The sequence below is a fragment of the Carassius auratus genome, unplaced genomic scaffold (assembly GCF_003368295.1).
Source record: "Carassius auratus strain Wakin unplaced genomic scaffold, ASM336829v1 scaf_tig00216014, whole genome shotgun sequence".
Classification (NCBI taxonomy): Eukaryota; Metazoa; Chordata; class Actinopteri; order Cypriniformes; family Cyprinidae; genus Carassius; species Carassius auratus.
Genome location: NW_020528362.1, coordinates 781,404 through 807,663, shown reverse-complemented (window position 1 = coordinate 807,663; position 26,260 = coordinate 781,404). Strand labels below are relative to the sequence as shown.

The following is a 26,260-nucleotide window of genomic DNA, read 5'->3' as shown; positions in this document are numbered from 1 at the left end:
CTAGTTGCTCCAGAGACCTCTGACATATATATATATATATATATATATGTAGCAATTGTAAGTCGCTTTGGATAAAAGCGTCAGCTAAATGTGTAAATGTAAATACACTGATTTGTATATTTCAATATTGTCAAATAGGTTTCTTTATGAGGACAATGATATTAAACTCACCCGTCACTGAGAGAGAAACAGCAGAGCTTGATTGTGATGAGACTGATCTTCCTTCTATGTGTCCTCTACACGTGTACTGACCCGCATCAGATGATTCAGATCCTTCAATAGTGAGAGTGTTTCTGTCTACAGTGAGACGCTGAGACGACTGTAACTTTACTCTGTCTTTATTCCACTCATATCTCCAGACACTGTGATTAGACTCAATCACACACGTCAGATTCACTCTCTCTCCAGTGAATACTGTATTGTCTGGAGTCACAGTCAGAGTAGATCTGGGTAAAGCTGTGAACAAAGAAAAGAACATGAAGTGACTCAAACAGCAGCTCAAAGGATGTAATTACTTTGTAAATATGCTACAAAACCATATATGGTTGACTCAAGCAAAATGACTCAAGCAACACTTATAGTAAAAAAAAAAAAAAAAAATTGTAAATGGTTTACACAATTATACAGTTCATATATTACGTCATATTTGATAACACTTATCATGTTGTCATGTTGTGTTTTTTCCTGTGGTCAGTTTTGTGCTCTCAGTGTTTTCTGGAGGCTCTGGCTCCGTCTCGTCCTCAGACAAACACCTCTGACTCGTCATAGAAAGCAGAATGAAGCTCCTGCTGAAGGAGAGCTGAACACCTCCAACTACAACCTCATATGAGGAGACACTGAATCTCCATCAACTTCAGCAGACGATCTGAAGACTTCAGCAACTCATTTAACATCATCATCTGGAAGTCACTTCACTCTCTCTGACTTCAGGACTAAACTCATCTCTATTGAACTCTGTGACTAAAGTAATCATTAGGTGTGTAACGATACACTCATGTCACCATTCACTTCAACACATGACACTGATCTCACTATATACTCCAAACAAGACTGAAACAGAGTTCAAATGACAAGTTTTATATTTAATGATTGTATCTAAGGCATAGAAACAGTTAACAAATATAAATGCTCATTAAAATACTGAATGTGGTGTTATATCAGGAATGGAGCTGAAAAGGCTTTGGTTTGGTGCTTCTCTCTCATGAAGAGCACAATAGAGACACCAGAATAGAAATATTGAGGATTCACCAAATAATACAGTTTTATATTATAAACATATTATTCACTCTGACTACATACTGTATATATTATATTTTTTAAATATTGCATTGTATTAAATAATGTATTTGCATTTAATTGATTAATAATAAATTAATAAACATAGAAGCTCAACGTCTAATGAAGCGGCTGATGAAAGGTGCTCTGGGTTTGAAGATGAATTATTATTTATTCTTTTTCTGCTTATATTTTTTCTTTAATATGTTTCTGTTGTCTTGATATTCTTTGTGAGGATAAATCCAGAGAATACAATATAATTCACTGTAAAAGTCATAATTCAGGAGAAATGAACACATTTGAGCATCATTAAACTGTCTGTGAATGAATCTCGATCTCACTTCAGCTGCTTCAGTTTCTTTCTGCAGTGGAAACATCAGTTTAGTTGATATTGATTTAATTTGACTAGTAACAGCCCTTTAACGTCTTCTCAAATTCTTACATTTTATTAATAATTAAGTAGATTTTACTTTGTATTAGTGAACTTGAATCATATAAAATGTAATTTCTTAACACAACTGAGGCCAGTGAAAAGCTGAGTTGTTAGCAATTGTGTAAAAGCTGTAGTCACAGAGTCTCTGAGCAGAAACATGAATGTCCAGCTCTGTGTGTAATCATAGAGACAGAGACTACAGTAAAAGTAAAGAGAGAGACTGTCTCTCCTCTGAACACACACTGATCTGATCTGATCTCACCTTCACTACAGCTTCTGATCTCCATCTATTAATACACTTATGAGCAAATATTGAGAGAAACAGCATCACAGTATCATGATCACTGTTATGAACTCAAAATCATTATGAGGAAAATACTGCACTAAATTAAATATCTGGTTTGCTTGTAGTTGGTGTTGATTATTAAAAATGTTTCCAATCATATATGGAAATTATATTATCAATATATTATCAAAATCATATATGGGGTGGTGTTGGTGCAGTGGATAAGACACATGGTTTGGTGTGAGAGACCCGGGTTTGAATCCACTGTGAGACACAAATGTGTCCCTGAGCAAGACACTTACCCCTAGTTGCTCCAGAGACCTCTTACATATACATATATATATATATATATATTTATACGTAGCAATTGTAAGTTGCTTTGGATAAAAGCGTCAGCTAAATGTGTAAATGTAAATATACTGATTTGTATATTCAGTCAAAATTTCTGTTCTTTAATTCACATATTACAGTGTACAACATTTACATAAACTTTCAATATTGTCAAATAGGTTTCTTTATGAGGACAATGATATTAAACTCACCCTTCACAGAGAGAGAAACAGCAGAGCTTGATTGTGATGAGACTGATCTTCCTTCTATGTGTCCTCTACACGTGTACTGACCCTCATCAGATGATTCAGATCCTTCAATAGTGAGAGTGTTTCTCTCTACAGTGTAACGCTGAGACGACTGTAACTTTACACTGTCTTTATTCCACTCATATCTCCAGTCTCTGTAAGACTCAATCTCACACGTCAGTCTCACTCTCTCTCCAGTGAAGACAGTATTGTCTGGAGTCACAGTCAGAGTAGATCTGGGTAAAGCTGTGAAGAAAAAAAAGGGACTGAAACAAAACTATCAGTAACAATATTGTAAATGGTTTACACAATTATACAGTTCATATTTTATGTCATATTTGATAACATCAGTCATGTTCTGGTTTGTTCCTGTGTTTAGTTTTGTGCTCTCAGTGTTTTCTGGAGGCTTGAGAAGTGTATTCCTGCAGAACCGAAGGCTGCAGTTTCAGGACCGCAACTCTGGGACCGCAGCTTTAAGACCCTAGTATTTTTGTGACAGCGCCACCTACTGTACTGGATCAACACTAATTAAAGATGGACTACGTGGACAGCAATCAGACAGTGAGTAGCGATATTTAATTACGTTTTATTTTATAACATTTAAACGGTGCGAAGTTTACATAGTGAGAACTGCTACCTATGAATTAATAATTAATTCCCACCAAATTAAGAATTTGTGAGCTAGTTTTATAAATTACTACGACGTTAATTCGTGGCCATGATTTCATAAATCCTTGTTGTGTTTTAATGAAGTAGTATTATAAGCAGAGATGTATAGTAACGAAGTAGAACTACTTCACTACTGTACTTAAGTACTAAAAGGCGGTATCTGTACTTTACTAGAGTATTATTATTTTCCCCTACTTCCACTTTTACTTCAGTACATATTTTCGATGAGTTTAATACTTTTACTCCGTTATTTTTGTTATGTGCTGCATCGTACCTCGTTACCCACATTACCACTGCCAGAACTGTAGATGGCAGGTTTGATAAAGCTGGCACATCATTGAGCGAATCAAGCGATTGAAGAAGACTGAAGACTGAAGGCAAGACGACTGCGCATGCTGACTGAACTGCTGTGAAGAGAGAGATGAACACCGAGCCAAGCCAGATAATGACTCGTTCACGAGTCAAGAACCGGTTGCATCGGTTTCCGGATCACCAGTAGTTCTTTCTGACAGTTCGATTCAATAAACCGGTTGAAGAAAACAGTTCACCGGTTCTTTTGCGCTCGACGTAATGACGTCATTGGCGATGATTGCAAGCCTTCGGTTTATCAATCAATCAATCAATCAATCACCTTTATTTATATAGTGCTTTAAACAAAATACATTGCGCCAAAGCACTGAACAACATTCATTTGGAAAACAGTGTCTCAATAATGCAAAATTATAGTTAAAGACAGTTCATCATTGAATTCATTGATGTCATCTCTGTTCAGTTGAAATAGTGTCTGTTTTAATTTGCAATCAAGTCAACGATATCGCTGTAGATGAAGTGACCCCAACTAAGCAAGCCAGAGGCGACAGCGGCAAGGAACCGAAACTCCATCGGTGACAGAATGGAGAAAAAAACCTTGGGAGAAACCAGGCTCAGTTGGGGGGCCAGTTCTCCTCTGACCAGACGAAACCAGTAGTTCAATTCCAGGCTGCAGCAAAGTCAGATTGTGCAGAAGAATCATCTGTTTCCTGTGGTCTTGTCCTGGTGCTCCTCTGAGACAAGGTCTTTACAGGGGATCTGTATCTGGGGCTCTAGTTGTCCTGGTCTCCGCTGTCTTTCAGGGCAGTAGAGGTCCTTTCTAGGTGCTGATCCACCATCTGGTCTGGATACGTACTGGATCCGGGTGACTGCAGTGACCCTCTGATCTGGACACAGACTGGATCTGGTGGCCACGGTGACCTCGGAACAAGAGAGAAACAGACAAATATTAGCGTAGATGCCATTCTTCTAATGATGTAGAAAGTACGGTGTTATGTGAAGTGTTCCGGTTCCAGTTTACCTAATTAATGCAGCCTAAAAATCCTTTAACGGATTTGGATATTAAAAGCATATTAGTATGTTATGTGTAAGCCAGGTTAAAGAGATGGGTCTTTAATCTAGATTTAAACTGCAAGAGTGTGTCTGCCTCCCGAACAATGTTAGGTAGGTTATTCCAGAGTTTAGGCGCCAAATAGGAAAAGGATCTGCCGCCCGCAGTTGATTTTGATATTCTAGGTATTATCAAATTGCCTGAGTTTTGAGAACGTAGCGGACGTAGAGGAGTATAATGTAAAAGGAGCTCATTCAAATACTGAGGTGCTAAACCATTCAGGGCTTTATAAGTAATAAGCAATATTTTAAAATCTATACGATGTTTGATAGGGAGCCAGTGCAGTGTAGACAGGACCGGGCTAATATGGTCATACTTCCTGGTTCTAGTAAGAACTCTTGCTGCTGCATTTTGGACTAGCTGTAGTTTGTTTACCAAGCGTGCAGAACAACCACCCAATAAAGCATTACAGTAGTCTAACCTTGAAGTCATAAATGCATGGATTAACATTTCTGCATTTGACATTGAGAGCATAGGCCGTAATTTAGATATATTTTTGAGATGGAAAAATGCAGTTTTACAAATGCTAGAAACGTGGCTTTCTAAGGAAAGATTGCGATCAAGTAGCACACCTAGGTTCCTAACTGATGACGAAGAATTGACAGAGCAACCATCAAGTCTTAGACAGTGTTCTAGGTTATTACAAGTAGAGTTTTTAGGCCCTATGATTAACACCTCTGTTTTTTCTGAATTTAGCAGTAAGAAATTACTCGTCATCCAATTTTTTATATCGACTATGCATTCCATTAGTTTTTCAAATTGGTGTGTTTCACCAGGCTGCGAGGAAATATAGAGCTGCGTATCATCAGCATAACAGTGAAAGCTAACACCATGTTTCCTGATGATATCTCCCAAGGGTAACATATAAAGCGTGAAGAGTAGCGGCCCTAGAACTGAGCCTTGAGGTACTCCATACTGCACTTGTGATCGATATGATACATCTTCATTCACTGCTACGAACTGATGGCGGTCATATAAGTACGATTTAAACCATGCTAATGCACTTCCACTGATGCCAACAAAGTGTTCAAGTCTATGCAAAAGAATGTTGTGGTCAATTGTGTCAAACGCAGCACTAAGATCCAATAAAACTAATAGAGAGATACACCCACGATCAGATGATAAGAGCAGATCATTTGTAACTCTAAGGAGAGCAGTTTCAGTACTATGATACGGTCTAAATCCTGGCTGGAAATCCTCACATATACCATTTTTCTCTAAGAAGGAATATAATTGTGAGGATACCACCTTTTCTAGTATCTTGGACAGAAAAGGGAGATTCGAGATTGGTCTATAATTAACTAGTTCTCTGGGGTCAAGTTGTGGCTTTTTTATGAGAGGCTTAATAACAGCCAGTTTGAAGGTTTTGGGGACATGTCCTAATAACAATGAGGAATTAATAATAGTCAGAAGAGGACCTATGACTTCTGGAAGCACCTCTTTTAAGAGCTTAGATGGTATAGGGTCTAACATACATGTTGTAAGTTTAGATGATTTAACAAGTTTATACAATTCTTCCTCTCCTATAGTAGAGAATGAGTGGAACTGTTCCTCAGGGGGTCTATAGTGCACTGTCTGATGCGAAACTGTAGCTGACGGCTGAATGGTTGCAATTTTTTCTCTAATAGTATCGATTTTAGAAGTAAAGTAGTTCATAAAGTCATTACTGCTGTGGTGTTGGGAAATGTCAACACTTGTTGAGGCTTTATTTTTCGTTAATTTAGCCACTGTATTGAATAAATACCTGGGGTTATGTTTGTTTTCTTCTAAAAGAGAAGAAAAGTAATCAGATCTAGCAGTTTTTAATGCTTTTCGGTAGGATATGCTACTTTCCCGCCAAGCAATACGAAATACCTCTAGTTTTGTTTTCCTCCAGCTGCGCTCCATTTTTCGGGCTGCTCTCTTTAGGGTGCGAGTATGCTCATTATACCATGGTGTCAAACTGTTTTCCTTAACCTTTCTTAAGCGTAAAGGAGCAACTGTATTTAAAGTGCTAGAAAAGAGAGAGTCCATAGTTTCTGTTACATCATCAAGTTGTTCTGAGGTTTTGGATATGCTAAGGAATTCGGATACATCAGGAAGATAACTTAAAAAGCTGCCTTTTGTGGTAGAAGTGATGGTTCTTCGATACTTGTAACAAGAAGTAGAATTTACAATTTTGGCTATATGAAGTTTACACAGAACTAAATAATGATCTGAGATATCATCACTTGGCTGAATAATTTCAACACTATCAACATCAATTCCATGTGACAGTATTAAATCTAGAATATGATTTCGACAATGAGTAGGTCCTGAAACGTGTTGTCTAACACCAATAGAGTTCAGAATGTCTATAAATGCTGATCCCAATACATCTTTTTCATTATCGACATGGATATTAAAATCACCAACTATTAAGACTTTATCTGCAGCCAGAACTAACTCGGATGTAAAATCACCAAACTCTTTAATAAAGTCTGTATGGTGCCCTGGTGGCCTGTATACAGTAGCCAGTACAAACATAACAGGGGATTTATCATTAACATTGGTTTCTCTGGATAATGTTATATGAAGCACCATTACTTCAAACGAGTTATACTTGAAGCCTGCCCTCTGAGAAATCCTGAAAACGTTATTATAAATTGAAGCAACACCTCCCCCTTTGCCTTTTAGACGCGGCTCATGTTTATAACAATAATCTTGGGGGGTGGACTCATTTAAAATAATGTAATCATCAGGTTTTAGCCAGGTTTCTGTCAAGCAGAGCACATCTATATTATGATCAGTTATCATATTATTTACAAAAAGTGTTTTCGTAGAAATGGATCTGATATTCAATAAGCCAATCTTTATCATTTGTTTATCCATATTGCATTTGTTTTTTATTTGTTGAACCTCAATTAAATTGTTAACCTTAACTTGGTTTGGACATTTTTTATATTTTCTAGTTCGTGGAACAGACACAGTCTCTATAGTGTGATATCTAGGTGAAAGAGTCTCTATGTGTTGAGAATTAACTGACCTCTGTGACGGGAGGCAGCTAGCAGACGGTCGGTTTAGCCAGTCTGTCTGCTTCCTGAACTGGGCCCCAGTTAGTCAAGTATAAACACTAAGACTATTTGCCATATTTCTAGACAGAAGAGTGGCGCCACCCCAGGAGGGATGAAGACCATCTCTTTTAAACAGGTCAGGTCTGCCCCAAAAGCTCGTCCAATTGTCTATATAACCTATGTTATTCTGTGGGCACCACTTAGACATCCAGCCCTTGAGTGATGACAATCTGCTATGCATCTCATCACCACGGTAAGCAGGGAGGGGACCAGAGCATATTACAGTGTCTGACATCGTGCTTGCAAGTTCACACACCTCTTTAAAGTTATTTTTAGTGATCTCCGACTGGCGAAGTCGAACATCATTAGCGCCGGCATGAATAACAATCTTACTGTATTTACGTTTAGCATTCGCCAGCACTTTTAAATTTGCCAAGATGTCAGGCGCTCTGGCTCCCGGTAAACATTTGACTATGGTGGCTGGTGTCTCTATATTCACGTTCCGTACAATAGAATCACCAATAACTAGAGCACTTTCATCAGGTTTCTCAGTGGGTGCATCACTGAGTGGGGAGAACCTGTTTAATGTTTTGATCGGAACAGAAGAGCGGTGTTTTGACCCACGACTACGCTGCCTCACCGTCACCCAGTTGCCCTGCTGCAGGGGCTCTGCTGGAACCGGACAATGTACAGGACTCCCTGAGCTAGACGCATCCAAAGCCATATCTAGAGCCCTAACATTCTTACTGTCCTCAATTAAAGTTTGGATGCGTGTCTCTAATTCTGAAATCTTCTCTGTCAGCCTAACTGTTTCCCTGCATTTATCACATGTGAATCCCTCATCAGCGACAGAGATAGATAAACTGTACATGTGGCAAGAGGTGCAAATAACAATTGTAGGAGAAGCCATTACTCACTGTGCTTGATGAAATATTCTTACTGCGGTTGTTTGATGAACTTGTGGAAAACTGCAGCGTGAGAGAGGAGAGGAGAAAAGAAAACGCTAATGACAAGCTAACGAGTGCTAATGCTTTGCAGGTGTACTTACCCGCGCTCATAACATTAGCACATAATCAGTTCAGAATCAATCACCAAAAGAATCAGTTCGGTTCAGACGCTCTGTGTGTCGGTCTGCTTCACGCTGAATCACACATGTGCAGTATCATCAGCTCCTCGGTTCACGAATCGGACGCTTCTGACAGAAACGGTTCTTGACTCGTGAACGAATCAGTCTGTTGTTCATTATCTGGCTCGGCTCGGTGTTCATCTTCAGTTCTCTCTTCACATCAGTTCAGTCAGTGTACTGTTTGAGTAAATGAATTACTCCGGGATATTGGTTTGTTTTACTCAGAGGGATTGTCAGCCACATTAAACAAGTTAACAGTTTAAGACATTTGTGGATTAATGCGTATTGGAGACGCGAACCGATTCAGTTCGATTAGGTGAACTGTTTCAAAAAGATCCGGTTACATCTAATGATTCGTTCACGAACCGGATATCACAAACTGCTTTGTTTTGAACTGTCTAACAACAGACACGGAAGAGAAGACAATGCTGAATAAAGTCGTAGTTTTTGCTACTTTTATATTTAACTGACCTTCTTATGTCACATGGACTACTTTGAAGATGTTTTTCTTACCTTTCTGGACATGGACAGTATACCATACACACAGCTTCAATCGAGGGACTGAGAGCTCTTAGACTAAATCTAAAATATCTTAAACTGTGTTCCAAAGAAAATCGGAGGTCTTACATGTTCGAAACAACATGAGGGTAAGTTATTAATGACATAATTTTGCAAATTGGGCGAAATAACCCTTTAATCTGTTTTTGGACATTGTGATTGTCCTTTAGGTCAGTGATCCTCAAATCTGGCTCGCAAGATCCACTTTCCGGCGAAGTTTAGCTCTAACCCTAATCAAACACACATGAGTTTGCTAATCATTGTCTTCAGGATCATTAGAAAATCACAGGCAGGTGTGTTTAATTGGAGTCGGAGCTAAACTCTGCAGGAAACTGGATCTCGCGAGCCAAATTTGAGGATCACTGCTTTAGGTTAATCATTTGAAATAGTAAAAAAAATATGTTCAAACTTTTGACTACTTTCTTTAATAACTACATACCACAATACTTGTACTTCTACTTTCAGTAATTTTAAAATAGACTACTTGCAATACTTAAGTACAAAAAATGTTGAATACTTTAGTACTTCTACTTAAGTGTGGTGCTTAAAGAGCACTTCAACTTCTACTCAAGTCACTTTTTTGATAGAGCACTTGTACTTTTACTCAGGTATGGGTACTTTATACATCTCTGATAATAGGTGAATCTAGCCTGCACATTAATTAAACTTATCAGATGACAAGAGCATGATTGATGTAAGGTTTGTAAGATTTACCTGCAGCTTAATGTATTAGTGTGAATACTGGCTTAATAGTCATCGTTTTACCATATTTATGTATAAAATATCTTTCATAATTAAACTGCACTGACTGTCTAGTTGCAGTATGTGTTAGCCTGTTGTTTTGCCATTGTTTTGCAATGATAAATGAGATGTTTAGCAGTGTTAATAGCTTGTTACAATTTGGCCTAATCTGCAGGTCTACTCCACATACAGTTCATTGCTATCATGTGTTAGTTTCTGTCATGTTCTGCATGGCCAATATGAAGTGATTTTATGGATTTGGTTAGGCTCATTGTAGGAAAGATGATTAAAAAAGAGGGATATTTTCATGATCTCAAAATATTCTAACAAGTAGACTCTCTCTTTTTCAAGATACATATAACAACCAAAAAAGGGAGATCCCTGCCCGAACTGAAGAGATGCACCACACGCTGGAGCTGTTGTGATATTGTTGCAAAAATGACATTATCTATTTATTTATTTATTTATAAATAAACATTCTTAAATCATTCTTGTGTCTTGTCTTGCCTCTCAACAACTTTTAAAATATGAGGAGACACTGAATCTCCATCAACTTCAGCAGACGATCTGAAGACTTCAGCAACTCATTTAACATCATCATCTGGAAGTCACTTCACTCTGGATTTAATAATCCATTCATAAAAACACACACTTGCTCCATTCTTGAATTAATCTGCCTTCTGAATAAATAGACTGAATGAAAGACACATTTAAAAGTAGTACATAATTGCTTTTCCCCCCAGCATTTGAGATATATTATATACATGTAATTAAAATAAATAAATAAATTAAAGCTGATAACATTATGTAGCTGTAATAGACCGATGTGGGGGTGCTAAGAAAATAAATGATATTAATGATATCAGAGTCACTTAATAAAGAAATGGGGCTAAGTTATATACAGTATACTGTATATAAAATGCAGGATCGTAACGGCCATAGACATCGAGGGGGACAAGTCCCCCCAATTATTAAAAGTGACCAAACTGTCCCAAGTACACCCGGCTGCAGCCTGCAGATCGACCCCACACCTACTCTGATTGGTTCAATCGTCTTTCATTGTTTTTAATGTTTGAGTCATTTTAAAAGTTTTAAAATTACTTGTTTATTTTTGTTATTATTTTTCTTCATGATTATTTTAGTTTCTTTTATGTAAAGCACTTTGAATTACCATCGTGTATGAAATGTGCTATATAAATAAACTTTGTGTAGGACGGAGAATGCGGTTTAATAAGATAAAAACGCTGTACAGTTTTACGAAGCCTTTACTATAATGCAGTTTTTTATTGTTAACTTGACTCACTATGTCTGATTTATTGAATCAAGAGATGTTAGCTGCTGCAAGTTTACTCTTCTTGAACAGATTAATTCACAAATGAATAATTGGGAAAAAAGCACCCTTAAAGGGGGGGGGGGGGGGGGGATGAAATGCTCGTTTTCACTCAATATCCTGTTAATCTTGAGTACCTATAGAGTAGTACTGCATCCTTCATAACTCCAAAAAGTCTTTAGTTTTATTATATTCATAAGAGAAAGATAGTCTGTACCGATTTTTCCCGGAAAAACACGAGCGCCTAGAGGTGTGACGTGTGGGCGGAGCTAAAGAATCACGAGCGCCAGTAAGCTTTTGAGTTGAGAGCATGTGGAAGCTGTGACATTACCTTGAGGAAAAAACCATCATCCAAAACAAACCATGGCTAACAGTCAGAATCAGCCGTTTATTTATGATCCAGAATCAGATCCAGAGGCTGAAACTGAACGAGAGCAGCAGCAGCAACGACTCGCTCCGAGCGGGGCTCGAACCCTGGTCTCGGCATGGGAGGGGACGAACTAACAAGGAGGCAGAGATATTTGAAGCAGTTTTACTCACCGCCTGCGGTTCCAACACACGATCGTGACCCTTTTTCGTTGGGATTGCATCTTCCTTAAGAAATAAACGATACGCAAATCCGTCGTCAAACCGGGGCTTGTTGTAAAACAAGCATCTTCGAAATGCAGGGAAGTAACAAACACAAACACTTGCACAACTCTGTCGATGCTCTGTAAAAATAAACACCATCCACTGGTCCCTTAATGCTGTTTTTTTTTTTTTTTTTTGGTAATCTGTGCAGGGTTGTCTTGCCCTGGCAACCAAAAACACATTTCTTTTGTGACTTTTCGCGACGCTCTCGCTCTGATCAGTGAATGCCTGTTGTGCTCTGAGTGCTCTGCTATACGGGATCATATCAGGACCCATATAAGGAAATTCTGCTCCATCTAACGTCACACAGAGCCATACTCGAAAAAAACTTTCCGAAACTTGTGACAAACCGGAAGGAGTATTTTTGGAACAGAAATACTCCTTCAAACGTACAACTTAATTTTTGAAACTTTGTCCATGTTTAGCATGGGAATACAACTCTTTAACAGTGTAAAAAACTCAGTATGCATGAAATAGCATTTCACCCCCCCCTTTATATGAAAGTACGTGGCTTTATGCATTAAAACAGTGTAAAAAGACCAAACTCAGTAAACAAATTATTAATAAAGCACTCTATTCACAGACAAGCAGATATGAGCACAGAATACGAACACAATGCGTGTAATTTTACTTAAAATGCTTGTCTGTAAATAAAATGTGTTATTAAAAATGTTTACTGAGTTTGGTCTTTTAAAAACACTGTTTTAATGAATTAAGCCAAATTAAACGTAGAATGTCCTGAATCATTCCAGCTGATTGAAAAGAATCATTACACACATTTCCTGTCATGTAAGTCTATGAAAGATGATTGAACCAATCAGAGTAGGTGTGGGGCCGGGCTGCACGTGTAACCCCGCCCCTGGTGCAGCCCCGCCTTGATCTGCAGGCTGCAGCCGGGTGCTTCTCAACTGTCCCCCAGTATTTGAAATGATTGCATTGATCTGCTACACTACACTACACAGCGCTCTTGTTAGGATGACAAAACCTTTACAAGTTATATCTTCAGCCTGCTCTGTGTCTGCTGTCTAACAGCTCATCAATGTCACAATAACTGAGATGACCAATCAAATCAGAGTGGGCGGGGTTTACACATAGACGGAGTGTGTATATGGCTGACCACGGGGACTTGGGACAAAAATGTCCCTGTACAAACACATATAATCTATTCATCTGTTGCTAAAAAAGTGAATGTTATGGAGTTATTTTACAAAAAACAATGTTGAGAGCACGAATCTCTCCGCTCACGTGCGGATTTCCTTTGCTCTAGCACAAAACTGGACACGTGTGCTCAGCATCAGAGCTTGAACAGTGAGTTTAACGTTGAAACAAGACATCGAGGTCAGATGTGGAAGTTGCAAATCATTAAATATCTGTCCACTGTTTTTTATGTAAATAATAGAGAGATTGTCCAATCTCAAACTATTCAGTCTGATTCTGAGTGAAGGCTACTTCTTTGACATCTGGAATCAAAGCTTGATATCATCGTTAAAAACTGAGATAAATTTGATCCAACAACTACTGTTTGTGTTTGGCATCTGTGTGAGCAGCAATCTGGGAAAGTTATTCTGTAGGATCATAAATGCTCGACAACAGTGAAGGACGAGAGAGGACCAGGCCTGGATTTATTTTGTGTTTGGTTTTTGTTTGTGGGGCTGTCGCGCTGTTTTGTGTTTATTTTGTAATTAAACTTTCATTTGATTGTCTGTCGGTTCCTGCCTCCTTCTTCCCGTGACTGTGAGGTTTTTAAATTGTTACATAACAGAAGTTTACATAAGATTAAAAATGTAATTTCCAATTGCATTAAATTGTCTCAATGTCGTCTTATAATTATTAATATTAAAATTTAATAAAACTTATGTTTAGGAAGTACACAAATTGTTCTCTATTTCTCAAATTCACTTAAATTGAGTCTTTCTCTGTCCGTCCTCAGCCTAACCACAGGCTCTACTCTTCACCACAACGGTAACACTACAAAACCAACAGAACAGAAACCTTTGTAAACTCTAATATAACACAACATTTAAATACTAACTTATGTCCCTCTATGTTAATGCTGGGAACTAGAAAACGCAATCATTTTAAGTTCACCTTACTACAACAAAATTTTGAGTTTACAGAACTTATTTAAATTAAGTCCAATGAACTTACATTATTATTTGAGTGCAATTAATACATTTTATTTGATTAATTTCACTGTTCAGTTTTACAGTGTAGAACAAAACCAAAATCATGATCTCTCAGAAAAGATCTCAGCGAACACAACACATTTTCATTAGACACTAATCAGATAACACACACATCACACTAAAACCACCTGGGTTTGAACATCACATCCACAGGGAACTTTAATCATGCTGTGAATGAACTGAGAGATAAAGCATCTATGACCATCTATGCCATAAAACTACAATGTCCTGCTGATAGAAATCCCTGTTAGAATTTGGCTGAAAATATTAGAATCAGTAATTGAGCTCATTGCCCTCTATGATGAGGTGTGGGGTCCACTGACAAATCAAAAAAAAAAAAAAAAAAATGAAAGACCCTGCCTGCAGAACTCTGTAAAATTAGATGTGCACCGACACACAACAAATAATGCACGCAGGGCTGAATTATGTTTTACTGAAACAGCCACGTTACAGAAACAGCAGAGCATTGATAGATCTAGTCGTATTAATTCAGCTTCAGCAAGAAACTCATTCACTCGAGGACCATCGAAGACTTTCTGGACATTTCTGATCTAACTGAGCTGCCTGACTTTCCTCTCATTGATTTCTTCTGCCATGAATCAACAAGCGTTACAATCTCCACTGATCTGTGATGATCCTGGAGGATCTCTGAGTCAGTTTCTAGAATGACACTCTTACACTCTTTGTGTGACACTGATGTTAAAGAGGAGAGATGTGGAGAGGAGACTGATGTCTCTCCTCGTCTGATTCACTGCAGGTTTAATCTGATTCTCAAACAATCATGACACTTACTGTCAACAAGTCTGTTATTGTCTGCTCTCTTTAATTTAACTGTGTTTTATATGTTATGCTGAGAACTTCAGGAGCTTCTAGATCCATTGTCACAACTGAATCTTATTCTCATGTAGTAGAGAGAGTTTAGGAAGATGATGATATTAAACTCACCCTTCACTGAGAGAGAAACAGCAGAGCTTGATTGTGATGAGACTGATCTTCCTTCTATGTGTCCTCTACACGTGTACTGACCCGCATCAGATGATTCAGATCCTTCAATAGTGAGAGTGTTTCTCTCTACAGTGTAACGCTCAGACGACTGTAACTTTACACTGTCTTTCCTCCACTCATATCTCCAGTCTCTGTGATCAGACTCAATCTCACACATCAGTCTCACTCTCTCTCCAGTGAATACTGTATTGTCTGGAGTCACAGTCAGAGTAGATCTGGGTAAATCTGTGAACAGAAGAAAATAAACTCTGAATATCTGACTTCATGTAGTTGATAGTGATGCAATTGTGGTTAAAATGCAGTATGTTATGATTAAAGTTTTAATAAAATATTATTGCCCATTTGTTTGTTTTGTCAATTCAACTGGATTTTGAAATGAGAAAGTTATTTCACACATTGCATTTGAAAGTGAAGTGAAGTGACATTCAGCCAAGTATGGTGACCCAGACTCAGAATTTGTGCTCTGCATTTAACCCATCCGAAATGCACACACACAGAGCAGTGAACACACACACACACACTGTGAGCACACACCCGGAGCAGTGGGCTGCCATTTATGCTGCGGCGCCCGGGGAGCAGTTGGGGGTTCGATGCCTTGCTCAAGGGCACCTCTGTCGTGGTATTGAAGGTGGAGAGAGAACTGTACATGCACTCCCCCCACACACAATTCCTTCCGGCCCGAGACTAGAACTCACAACCCTTCGATTGGGAGTCCAACCCTCTAACCATTAAGCCACGACTTCCCCCTTGTTGCTACATGTTGGGAGTAGCATATAACAAAAATGACAAGTTACACAATATATTACTTTTTTAGCAGCCAAGGACTACTTCTATAGTACACACCACGGTTCAAAGTAACCTACCCAACAACTGATCAGGAAAAACAATAGTGATCTATTGTGAAGAAATGGACTCCCGAGGAGCAATAGCTTATAGATAGGGGTCTATTCCACCTCCAGCACCAGCACCACACACCTGACAAGGATTATGTGAACGCTCCAACTTTAGATGACAGGGAAACCATTCTTCAAATTGTGGGTATTTAGACTACAGTTACCTTAAGCAGACAAAACTTGACAGTCCCGATACCTTTGTACCGCAATTTGAAATGTTCCTTGTATCAAGAGAAAGGGGTTTAACTCTCAGCCGCAAATCCCCCAGGTTTATATCTCTCCAGTAGATGTTGCTTTAGTTTCTTTTTAAATATAAATATAAAAAGGCTATCATTTCAATTTAATAAATATTTGGCGATAGTTTCACAAAAATAGAAATTCTGTTTATTTCCATTTACTCAACCCAATGATTCAGATGCAGCTTCTGAAACAAAAGTATAGCATGTGTGTTTCTAAATTAAATATTAATATTTAAAGCTACATTTTTTTTGCTTTTTCACATTTAACACAATTAGACTCTAAAATACCTTCTGAGGGTACTTTTTCTTCCTTTTTAAAAACATAATAACATATGAGAAACTGAAATCATACTCAAAAGTAGATACCTGATTTATTTTACAATAAAGCACTTACAAATATAGATCGAGGGAATATAGTTATTGAATGACACAAATAAGTCCAAATTTGGAAATTATCACAATGGTTAAATAAATAAGAAAATGTATGGCAAGTCTTGACCTTTTGGATGTATTTAATTATAAATACCTTTGTAATCTATAATAACAGTACATTTATTTTATATTTGCTCTATGGCATTCTTGAATATTAATAAAGGCACCTTTAATTTTGGCCAAATTATATACACTTTGTTTGTGAACTTGCTATAATGTAAGCATCATTAATGATCCCTTTGTGTTTAATTAAAAAAAAAAAAATAGAAAAGATTGATTAGTGAAATGAAAGAATGATTTAATACAAATTGAGATTGAATATCATCCGTAGACTAATACAAGTGAATGTTCACACTTTAATAGTGTTTATAGCTCCTAACAGACTGTGTGACTCTAAATGTACGTCAGTTTGCAGTTTTCTCTATTGCTCGTGTGCCAGCGATTATCAATCTGTGCACCACTGCTGCTGACCCCTGCTCTATACAGTCTATGATTAATATACAGATGATTTAATTTAGATTGAAACAGCATCGCAGTATCATGATCACTGTTATGAACTCAAAATCTCCTTATGAGGAAAATACTGCACTAAATTAAATATCAGGTTTGCTCGTCGTTGGTGTTAATTTCTAATTTCTGATTTGTATTCAGTCAACATTTATGTTCTATAATTCACATATAACACAATTTCATAGTGTACCACATTTACATAATTTAAGAGTATTATACAATTTCAATATTGACAAATATGTTTATTTATGAGGACAATTATATTAAACTCACCCTTCACTGAGAGAGAAACAGAGTTTGATTGTGACTTATTTGGTCTTCCTCTTCTCTCTCCTTCACATGTGTACAGACCTGCATCAGATGTTTTAGCTTGTTTAATAGTGAAAGTGTTTATTTTACTCTCAGACACTTCAGTTTTGCCTTTTTTCCACATATATTCCCAGTCTCTGTGATCAGACTCAATCACACACGTCAGAATCACTCTCTCTCCAGTGAATACTGTGTTGTCTGGAGTCACAGTCAGAGTAGATCTGGGTGAAACTGTGAACAGAAGAAAATAAACTCTCAATATCTGACTTCATGTAGTTGATAGTGAAATAAATGTGAATAAAATTGACTATGTTATTATGAAGTTGTAATAAAATGTTTTTCTTATTTTATTTGTTTTGTCAATTCAGCTGTATTTTGAAATGAGAAAGTTATTAAAACATTATTGAACAGTTCTTGTTCTGGTTTTCAGTCAGAGGTTTTAATAAATCATTTATTTTAGACATCATTATGATAATAATCTTCAGAGCAAATGGTAAAGTTGATCTATCTTCTAGGTTCTGTTGTCAGACTCCTTCAACTAACACTGTATTGAATGAACATCATTAAGTTTAGTTAGTACACGAGATCTGAACCTGATGTGCTGCTGGTTTAGGACAGGGGTCCTCTTGCATGGGATTTTTTATTTTATTTTTTTTATCCAAGAACCCCTTCATTATTTTAAGTGTTTAAGCATATGCTGTACTCTTACATGTTGCAATTTCTGTTTATTTTATTTTTTTTCTGGATTATCTTTTATTTTTTTCTGGATTTTATTTTATTTTATTTTATTTTATTTTATTTTATTTTATTTTACTGTAGTACTCAATAGTTTTTAATTAGTGACATCTTATGAAGCTTATACACTAAAAGCAATGTATTACAAACATATAGTAAAGTTATTATTATTATTTCTCAGTGGTCATCAGTTCATGTCTATGGGTCACAGTCGTCCAGTGCTGCACTTTGAGAAATCTTGATTTAGTTTGAACACTCCTCACAGACCACATGATCAAATACTGTTTCTCCTCTTCTCTTCTGTAATATCAATCACTTTATCAATGATTTTATTTTTTTTAATAACTTTTTGTGTAAGTCCTATCTTTCACTCCTGGTGATATCATGCTCAGTGTGTTTTGGTTCAGTGGGAGATTGCTGTCCTTAAATAATGACATAAAATAACATGAAATCACATCTACATCCTCCAGATGTCTGCAGTGATCACTCAGTGTCTCGTCAGATTGATGTGGAGACATTCAAACATCATTATAACAAGAAAACAATGAACCTTTTGCAAAGTGTAACTTTTTTTACTAAAGTAATATTTTTGCAGTTATGTTACAATATTCTGACAAATTATGTAACATTTTATTTAACATTCATTTATTTTTATTTGTTTACACGTTTATGTTGTAATATTCATGTCATTATGAACATTTATGAACATTATTCATCCAGATCACCAGAGTTACACATTGTGGATGTTTTATAGTTTCCACTTCTACAACGTCTTTGTTTTTGTTTTCTGCTTTGTGGCTGATGTAGTGACTTCATTTGACAAAATTGATGAAAACAAATATATAAAAAATAAAATAGATTTTGTGCACCATTTATTTCCAGTGTGAGTTCTGTGGAGAACCTGTTTTTATTGTAGAGCAGGTTCCACAAAGTCATGAATTTCATGCCATTTATATGAGAGGAACATTTATGTTGAAATTTGGTATCTGAAATAAATCTGAACATCACAAAAGAGTTAAAGGGTTAGTTCAGCCAAAAATGAAAATTATCTCATTAATAACTCACCTCATGCCGTTCCAAACCTGTAAGACCTCAGTTCATCTTCAGAACACAGTTTAAGATATTTTAGATTTAGTCCGAGAGCTCTCAGTCCCTCCATTGAAACTGTGTGAACGGTATACTGTCCATGAATTGTTAGAATATGTTGAAGCATCAAAAATACATTTTGGTCCAAAAATAGCAAAAACTACGACTTTATTCAGCATTGTCTTCTCTTCCGTGTCTGTTGTGAGAGAGACTTCTTTGTGATATCCGGTTCATTCATTCGATGTAACCAGATCTTCTTGAACCAGTTCACCAAATCATATTCAATAATTTTTAATGGTTCCCGTCTCCAATACGCATTAATCCACAAATGACTTGAGCTGTTAACTTGTTTAATGTGGTTAAAACAAACCAATATCCCGGAGTAATTCATTTACTCAAACAGTACACTGACTGAACTGCTGTGAAGAGAGAACTGAAGATGAACACAGAGCCGAGCCAGATAATGAACAACAGACTGACTCTTTCACGATTTTAACCGTTTAAAACGATTCAGTTCAATTTGCTGAACTGGTTCAAGAAGATCCAGTTACATTGAGTGATTCGTTCACGAAACGGATATCACAAACTGCTTTGATTTGAACTCTTTCTCACAACAGACACGGAAGAGAAGACAATGCTGAATAAAGTTGTAGTTTTTGCTATTTTTGGACCAAAATGTATTTTTGATGCTTCAACAAATTCTCACTGACCCTCTGATGTCACATTTGATGATGTTTTTCTTACCTCTCTGGACATGGACAGTAGACCGTACACACAGCTTCAATGGAGGCACTGAGAGCTCTCAGACTAAATCCAATAATAAACTGTGTCCTGAAGATAAACAGAGGTCTTATGGGTTTAAAACAACATGAGGGTGAGTTATTAATGACATAAATTTGCTATTTGGGTGAACTAACCCTTTAATGGTACACATTCATTCTTGCAATCGACTACAATAAGCTTTTTATTTATTTATTTATTTTCATCATAAAATCGAGCGCAGCGTCAGTTCAGTCAGGCCACGGAGGCAAGGCTGTGAACAGCTGATGCGGTCAGCTGTCAAATCGCTCCAATCGCCACATCTTTCCTATTAGACACGGGACATATATATATACGTGCCACTACTGCTCGGTAAGTATGCTCAACGACTCGCAACCCTCCCTCCCTCCCCATTATAAGCATGAGCACATTACTGCGCACCTTCTGGCTGTTGTCTTGTTTGTTTCAGATCACTAAGGCTTCCAAAAATCTTAGCTGGCATGGACCTCATTGCGGAGAGACACCCATCTTTATAATCAGGCTACAGGATAGACGTACCACTGCCACATCTACATGATTATCACTGTTTGCTTTAAAGACTTTATTAAAAGTCTTAATTATTATGTATTTCTAAATTCATGGTTCCGGGGGGTTAATGTTAAAGCTCTTGTATGTTCAATTATTCAGGGAGCAAGAACCCCCATAAGGAACCATACCGCCAAAGATAAATTGTGTTCAATAAACTCAAGTAAACTTGCCAAAGTGGTTCCTGTCTGAACTGCAGAAATAGTGATGGACATGTGGCCAAGTATGATGACACACACTCTGAATTAGTGCTCTGCATTTATCCCATCCAAAGGACACACACACACATACAGCAGTGAACACACACACACACACACACCAACACACAGCAGTGATTACACTAGGGCTGAAACCATTCCTCGAGTAACTCGAGTGCAAAAAATGATTTGCCTCGAGGCCTCTTTTAAACGTAAAGAGATTGTCATGGCTTGTGTCCATTGTAAGATAGAGCTGGCATACCACAACTAGTGCCCTATGATTTCAGCGATGGAGAAAACATGGAGAGAATCGCGGAATCCAGTCACAAAAACAGAATTTACAGTTTAACGCGGAATGGCACGGAATTTACCAAATTATGAATGAATTAATCAAAAAAAGGTCATTGCACTTACATCAAATCACAATATGGACTAATATCTGTAAATATTAAGCCGGAACAGTCTGTTTAAATATGAATCCTGCATGTTCTGCGTGTCTCTGTTAATGAATGGAGCAGAAGCACAACGTCTGCTGTCTCACCCATTCTGTATGATTTATAAGCATTTTGAAAAATGGGGACATGGGTTATGTCCTCATAAGTCACCCTCTCCTTGTAATACCTGTGTTATACCAATGTCATTATACAGAGTTGTGTCCTGATATGACACAAAAACAAGAGCAGCAGTGAACACACACACACACACTTGTTTTGGTTTTGAAGGAGAGAGAGAGCTCTGTACATTCACTCCCTTCACCTACAATCACTGTCAGTATAAGACTCGAACCCACAACCTTTGGGTTACGAGTCTGACTCTCTAACCATGAAGCTACAACTTCCCCCACAGCAGTGTTTTACAGCATGAGGAGCTACACATATAAATGATGCTGAGTGAAGATGAACAACAGCAAAATATGGAGATGAATTATCAGCAAAGAGACAAATGTGTGATCCTCATGTGATCCATGTAGACAAATAAACTACTACAACACTATTCATATTTAATAAATCAAATGTAAATCAGTAGAGCACAATACCTTGAGTGAGTCCAGAGTGGATGAAGGACATCAGCACTAAACACAGAAGAAACAGATATGAATCATTTCCATTGGTTCAACACAATGCAGATCACAGAAACATGTCTAGAGTTTCAGCTGAAAGTGTTTCTCTGTTTTGATGCTCCATGAGAACCGATGGAGGATATTCTCCATCATTTAACACACACAATTAATTGTTGTTCAGAAGACATATATAAATAACACAATATTGATGTGCGCTGTTTCAGTTCTAGCAAAGCTAAGCTGAATAAAAAACAGAAACGTTTAGACTGATGAAACATGAAGACAACAAATATGTGATTGAAATAATATAATATATCATTATATAATAATAATATATGGCAAATAAAATCTGGTTAATGTGTGTGTCCTCTTCAGGTAGGCTAAAAAAATGTAACTGTGAAAAATGCGAATTGATTTATTATAGTATTGAAATGATAAAAAATATATTATCTGCCCTATTCTGTGATCAAAATAAGAAAAAAGGGTGTATAAACCACTCATAAAAATCCCATTAGAATGTGTGTGTGTGTATATATATATATATATATATATATATATATATATATATATATATTAGTGCTGTCAATCGATTAAAAAAAATTAACTAATTAATCGCACAATTTTTTAAAATTAATCGCGATTAATCGCGATTAATCGCAATTAAAAGACTGAAACTTTTTGGATATGTAAATGTAAAATGTAAATAATTAATGTAAATTAATGTAAAATGTAAATAATTAATGTAAACTCAGGACAAAGAAACTATTTAAATTCAAAATATGATTGTTTATTGTTTATTGGAATTTTTGTTTAACTTGTAACACAGATTTTCTCATGTAAACAACATACCTGCAATAAACCATCAATATCCTCCAAATTAACTGTTGGCTTGAAAGCCATATTTATTACAGAAATAAAAACACAGGCATCTAAGTACCATTTGAATTTCAAAACAATCAATGCCAATAAAAAACAAAAATGATTTCCATGTTGAATTCTAAGTGGACTGCAAAAAAATTCCAAAGTATAGTCATTGCCAGTGCTTTAAGTGGGCCAGAGCACAGGTACTCAGTACCGCCACTTCCAAATATAGCTCTTGAGCGTACCGCCACCTCTCCGTGCGCCTAGAACGTGCTTGTAGCGTACCGGTACGCTCATCTGGACATCTGTTTTAATAGAGGTTGTAATCTTTTACCTGCACTGCCGATTTTCAGAGCGCCCTTCACAATGCAAGCTTCCTAATTCATCCCACCCAGAGCAGAAACTACATTACCCATTCACCCTTAAGTTACACAAGTGAATAGCGCATGTGTCGCTTTCCCACTGTTAAGTGTCAACAACTCAACGTGGCCGGAGAAGGTGTGTGAAACTCGTTGTGAGTTATACTAAAGCAAAATCTTGAGTATTTATTGTTTGATAAACATTAAAAACTGTCTGCGGAGGTTGAGTCGTCCTGCAGACCCCGCTGGCTGCTCATTGGCTGCAGCATCTTTTTTCTAAGTTCTAAAAAAATCCCGTAGACGGCAAGGCACAAATTTAGATATTCATTTATCTAATTAATCTATAGCCTATGCACAAAGACAATATGATCTTTTTGTCCCCTTTTTGTTTTAAAGCTTGATGAAGAGAGAGAGCGCAAGTTGCTGCAGCTGCGAGGAGGACAGTGATGCACGCGTACAGGAGTGATTGACAGTTCGCGGCACTGTGTACAAAAAATACTCCGCTACACAATTATTTCGTTATTTTTGTTTAAGCTTATTAACGTTAGCGTTACAGAAAGGTCTGATTTACGAACTGTTACAGTCATTTTTTTTTTTTTAAACAATGACATTAGAGTTCATGATTTTAATGTTGCTGTTTCTTGTGGCAGACTAAATGAAGAGTAATGTTTCTTGTGGCAGACTGAAGAGTAATCCGGCAGAGTTTTATACTGAAACTTTCCGTCTAAAAGTCCTTCCTTGGTTTTATCCATATTTCTTTGCACGTTGAACACACATAGGCCACAACTGGAAATAAAAAAAACTGCAACCGCGTTAATTGCGTTATTTTTTTTTTAACGCGTTAAATATTTCAAATTAATCGAATGCGTTAACGCGCTAATTTTGACAGCACTAATATATATATATATATATATATATATATATATATATATATATATATATATATATATATATATATATATATATATATATATAAAACACAAATGATTGATTATTGTCCATCAGTTTATTTGATTTGACCAATTAAAAGAGATAAGATAAAAAAATAATAATAACCTGTCCTTTAGACAAAAAAAGTAGCCTATATCATTACACACACACACATACACACACACACACACACACACACTGTACTGTACATACTGTACTGGTTGAATAAACCCCGACAGGGTGATCAGGACAGCGACGCAAAGCTTATTACATGGCTACCTGACACATAAATAAATAATTAGATGCAAAATATTGATTAGAGTTGAAATATCCGTGAAGACAGCAGTTACGAGCAAGCGGCAACTAAACTGACATTTAAGGAAAACGATTCAGTCAAATCACGTATTACACAAAATTACACCACAAAATAATTAAGACAATGAAATAATTAAGACGACAATGTTTTAAAACCTTGTTAGTTCTCTTATAATTCATTACAGCGTAAAAAAAAACAATCGCACCAAAATGGCAGCAGCTGGGTTTGTACGAAACGAGAGCGAGTCCGCGATACCAGGATGACATAATTAAACAATTGTACACAATATTTAATTGAGTTTTAATATTTTATTAACTAAACAAATGCAAAAGAAAAGCAAGAGTACAGCGCTGACTGCAGTAACCCGGATGAGCCGCTGTTATTAGCTTCTACAGGTTGTTATCCAGAGATAAATTACCAATCAGAATCAAGTAATCCACAGAGCCGTGTAATAAATATATATATAATGTATGTAGTAAAACAGTTGCACACTTGTAAACACACATTAAAAGCAGATATGAACATTAATGTGATGATTGTTTCTCATCACTGATTCTTCACTGGAACAGAAGACCAAACCACATCAGGTCAAAGTGTTTGAGACACAGCCTCACTTCCTGTTTGACTCTGAAAACATCGACTCCTCCCTCATCTTGTGTTCAGGACATTCAGGGATCATTTTCTTTTTTCCAAATATGCAAGTTAATATTATTACATTGAAATAAAACTTGTGTTCAGGATATTCTGGACCAGAGAGAATTTATTTTAATTTTTTCCAAAAGTGAACCAGAAACTTAACCAGTGGCGAGTATGTATATGAAGTATATTAAGAAACAATAAATATGTTGTTCAAAATGAAGACCGAACACACTTTCTGAGTGTCACGTGTTAGAGGAACATGTTCATATGTTAAGGATGAACTACAGCTGTGGTTTTTCTGCTGAGAACTGACAGACAACTGACTTCAGACATCTGCTAAAAATCACATTGAGACAAACTGATTAAAAATAAGAGAAAAAGTGTCTCAGAAAACAGAAGTTATTTATTATGGACAATTAATTTTAAATACGAGTGACATAAATAATTAAAAGTGATGAAAACTGTGTTTGGTCACTGTTCTCAAACTCTCTAGAGTTTATTACAAGATAAAATGAACTTCCTGAAATATGAAGAACGTGTATTATAACAAACCAAGCTAAAGCACACATCCACAGAGCCTCCGTCTTTCACAAGCACTTTCGGTGTCAAAAATGACCAGCCTACAGTTATTAGCTTATACATCTCTCATTATGCTCTATATCACCAAATATTAGATTCAATATGTTTGTCACCTTTTTTCTTTTAATTGGGACAGAGTTTTATTATTTTTAAGATTGATTGCAGACACCGTTGATCTGAGCCTAAAGCACACTATAGTGTGATAAACAGTGCAAATTATTTGCATATTTTATTGCTTACTGAAAAAAAATATCCACAAATAATGTTTCCTCTAAAAAACCAAGTATAGGTCTCTGCAGGAAAGTAATGGGAGTTACGAGATCAAGATGTTTTTACACCATGATACCTGATTAGTTGATGTAATAGTGACGTTAGGTTTAGGGGTGGGGTTGGGTAAGGGGGATAATTTAGATTGCATGATTCAGAAACACCCAGCAGTTTCAAAACACCCATATGGTGATAAACGCCCACTTTTGCTCTGCAGAGACCTAAGTCTCTAAAA

At 36.8% G+C, this 26,260-nt stretch overlaps 1 protein-coding gene across 5 annotated transcripts in view; it reads right to left on the bottom strand.

Annotated features, from left to right (window-relative positions):
• The window catches only part of LOC113096661 (obscurin-like), a 65,096-nt gene that overhangs the window by 38,021 nt on the left and 815 nt on the right, over positions 1 to 26,260 (bottom strand). For all 5 annotated transcript variants that reach the window (XM_026262074.1, XM_026262077.1, XM_026262076.1 and 2 more), the window contains exons 2-4: positions 22,051 to 22,086; positions 17,617 to 17,883; positions 15,210 to 15,494 (exon numbers count right to left, since the gene is read on the bottom strand). In XM_026262074.1, coding sequence (XP_026117859.1) covers positions 15,210 to 15,494; positions 17,617 to 17,883; positions 22,051 to 22,086 — 588 coding nt within the window. The remainder of the gene's footprint in view (positions 1 to 15,209; positions 15,495 to 17,616; positions 17,884 to 22,050; positions 22,087 to 26,260) is intronic.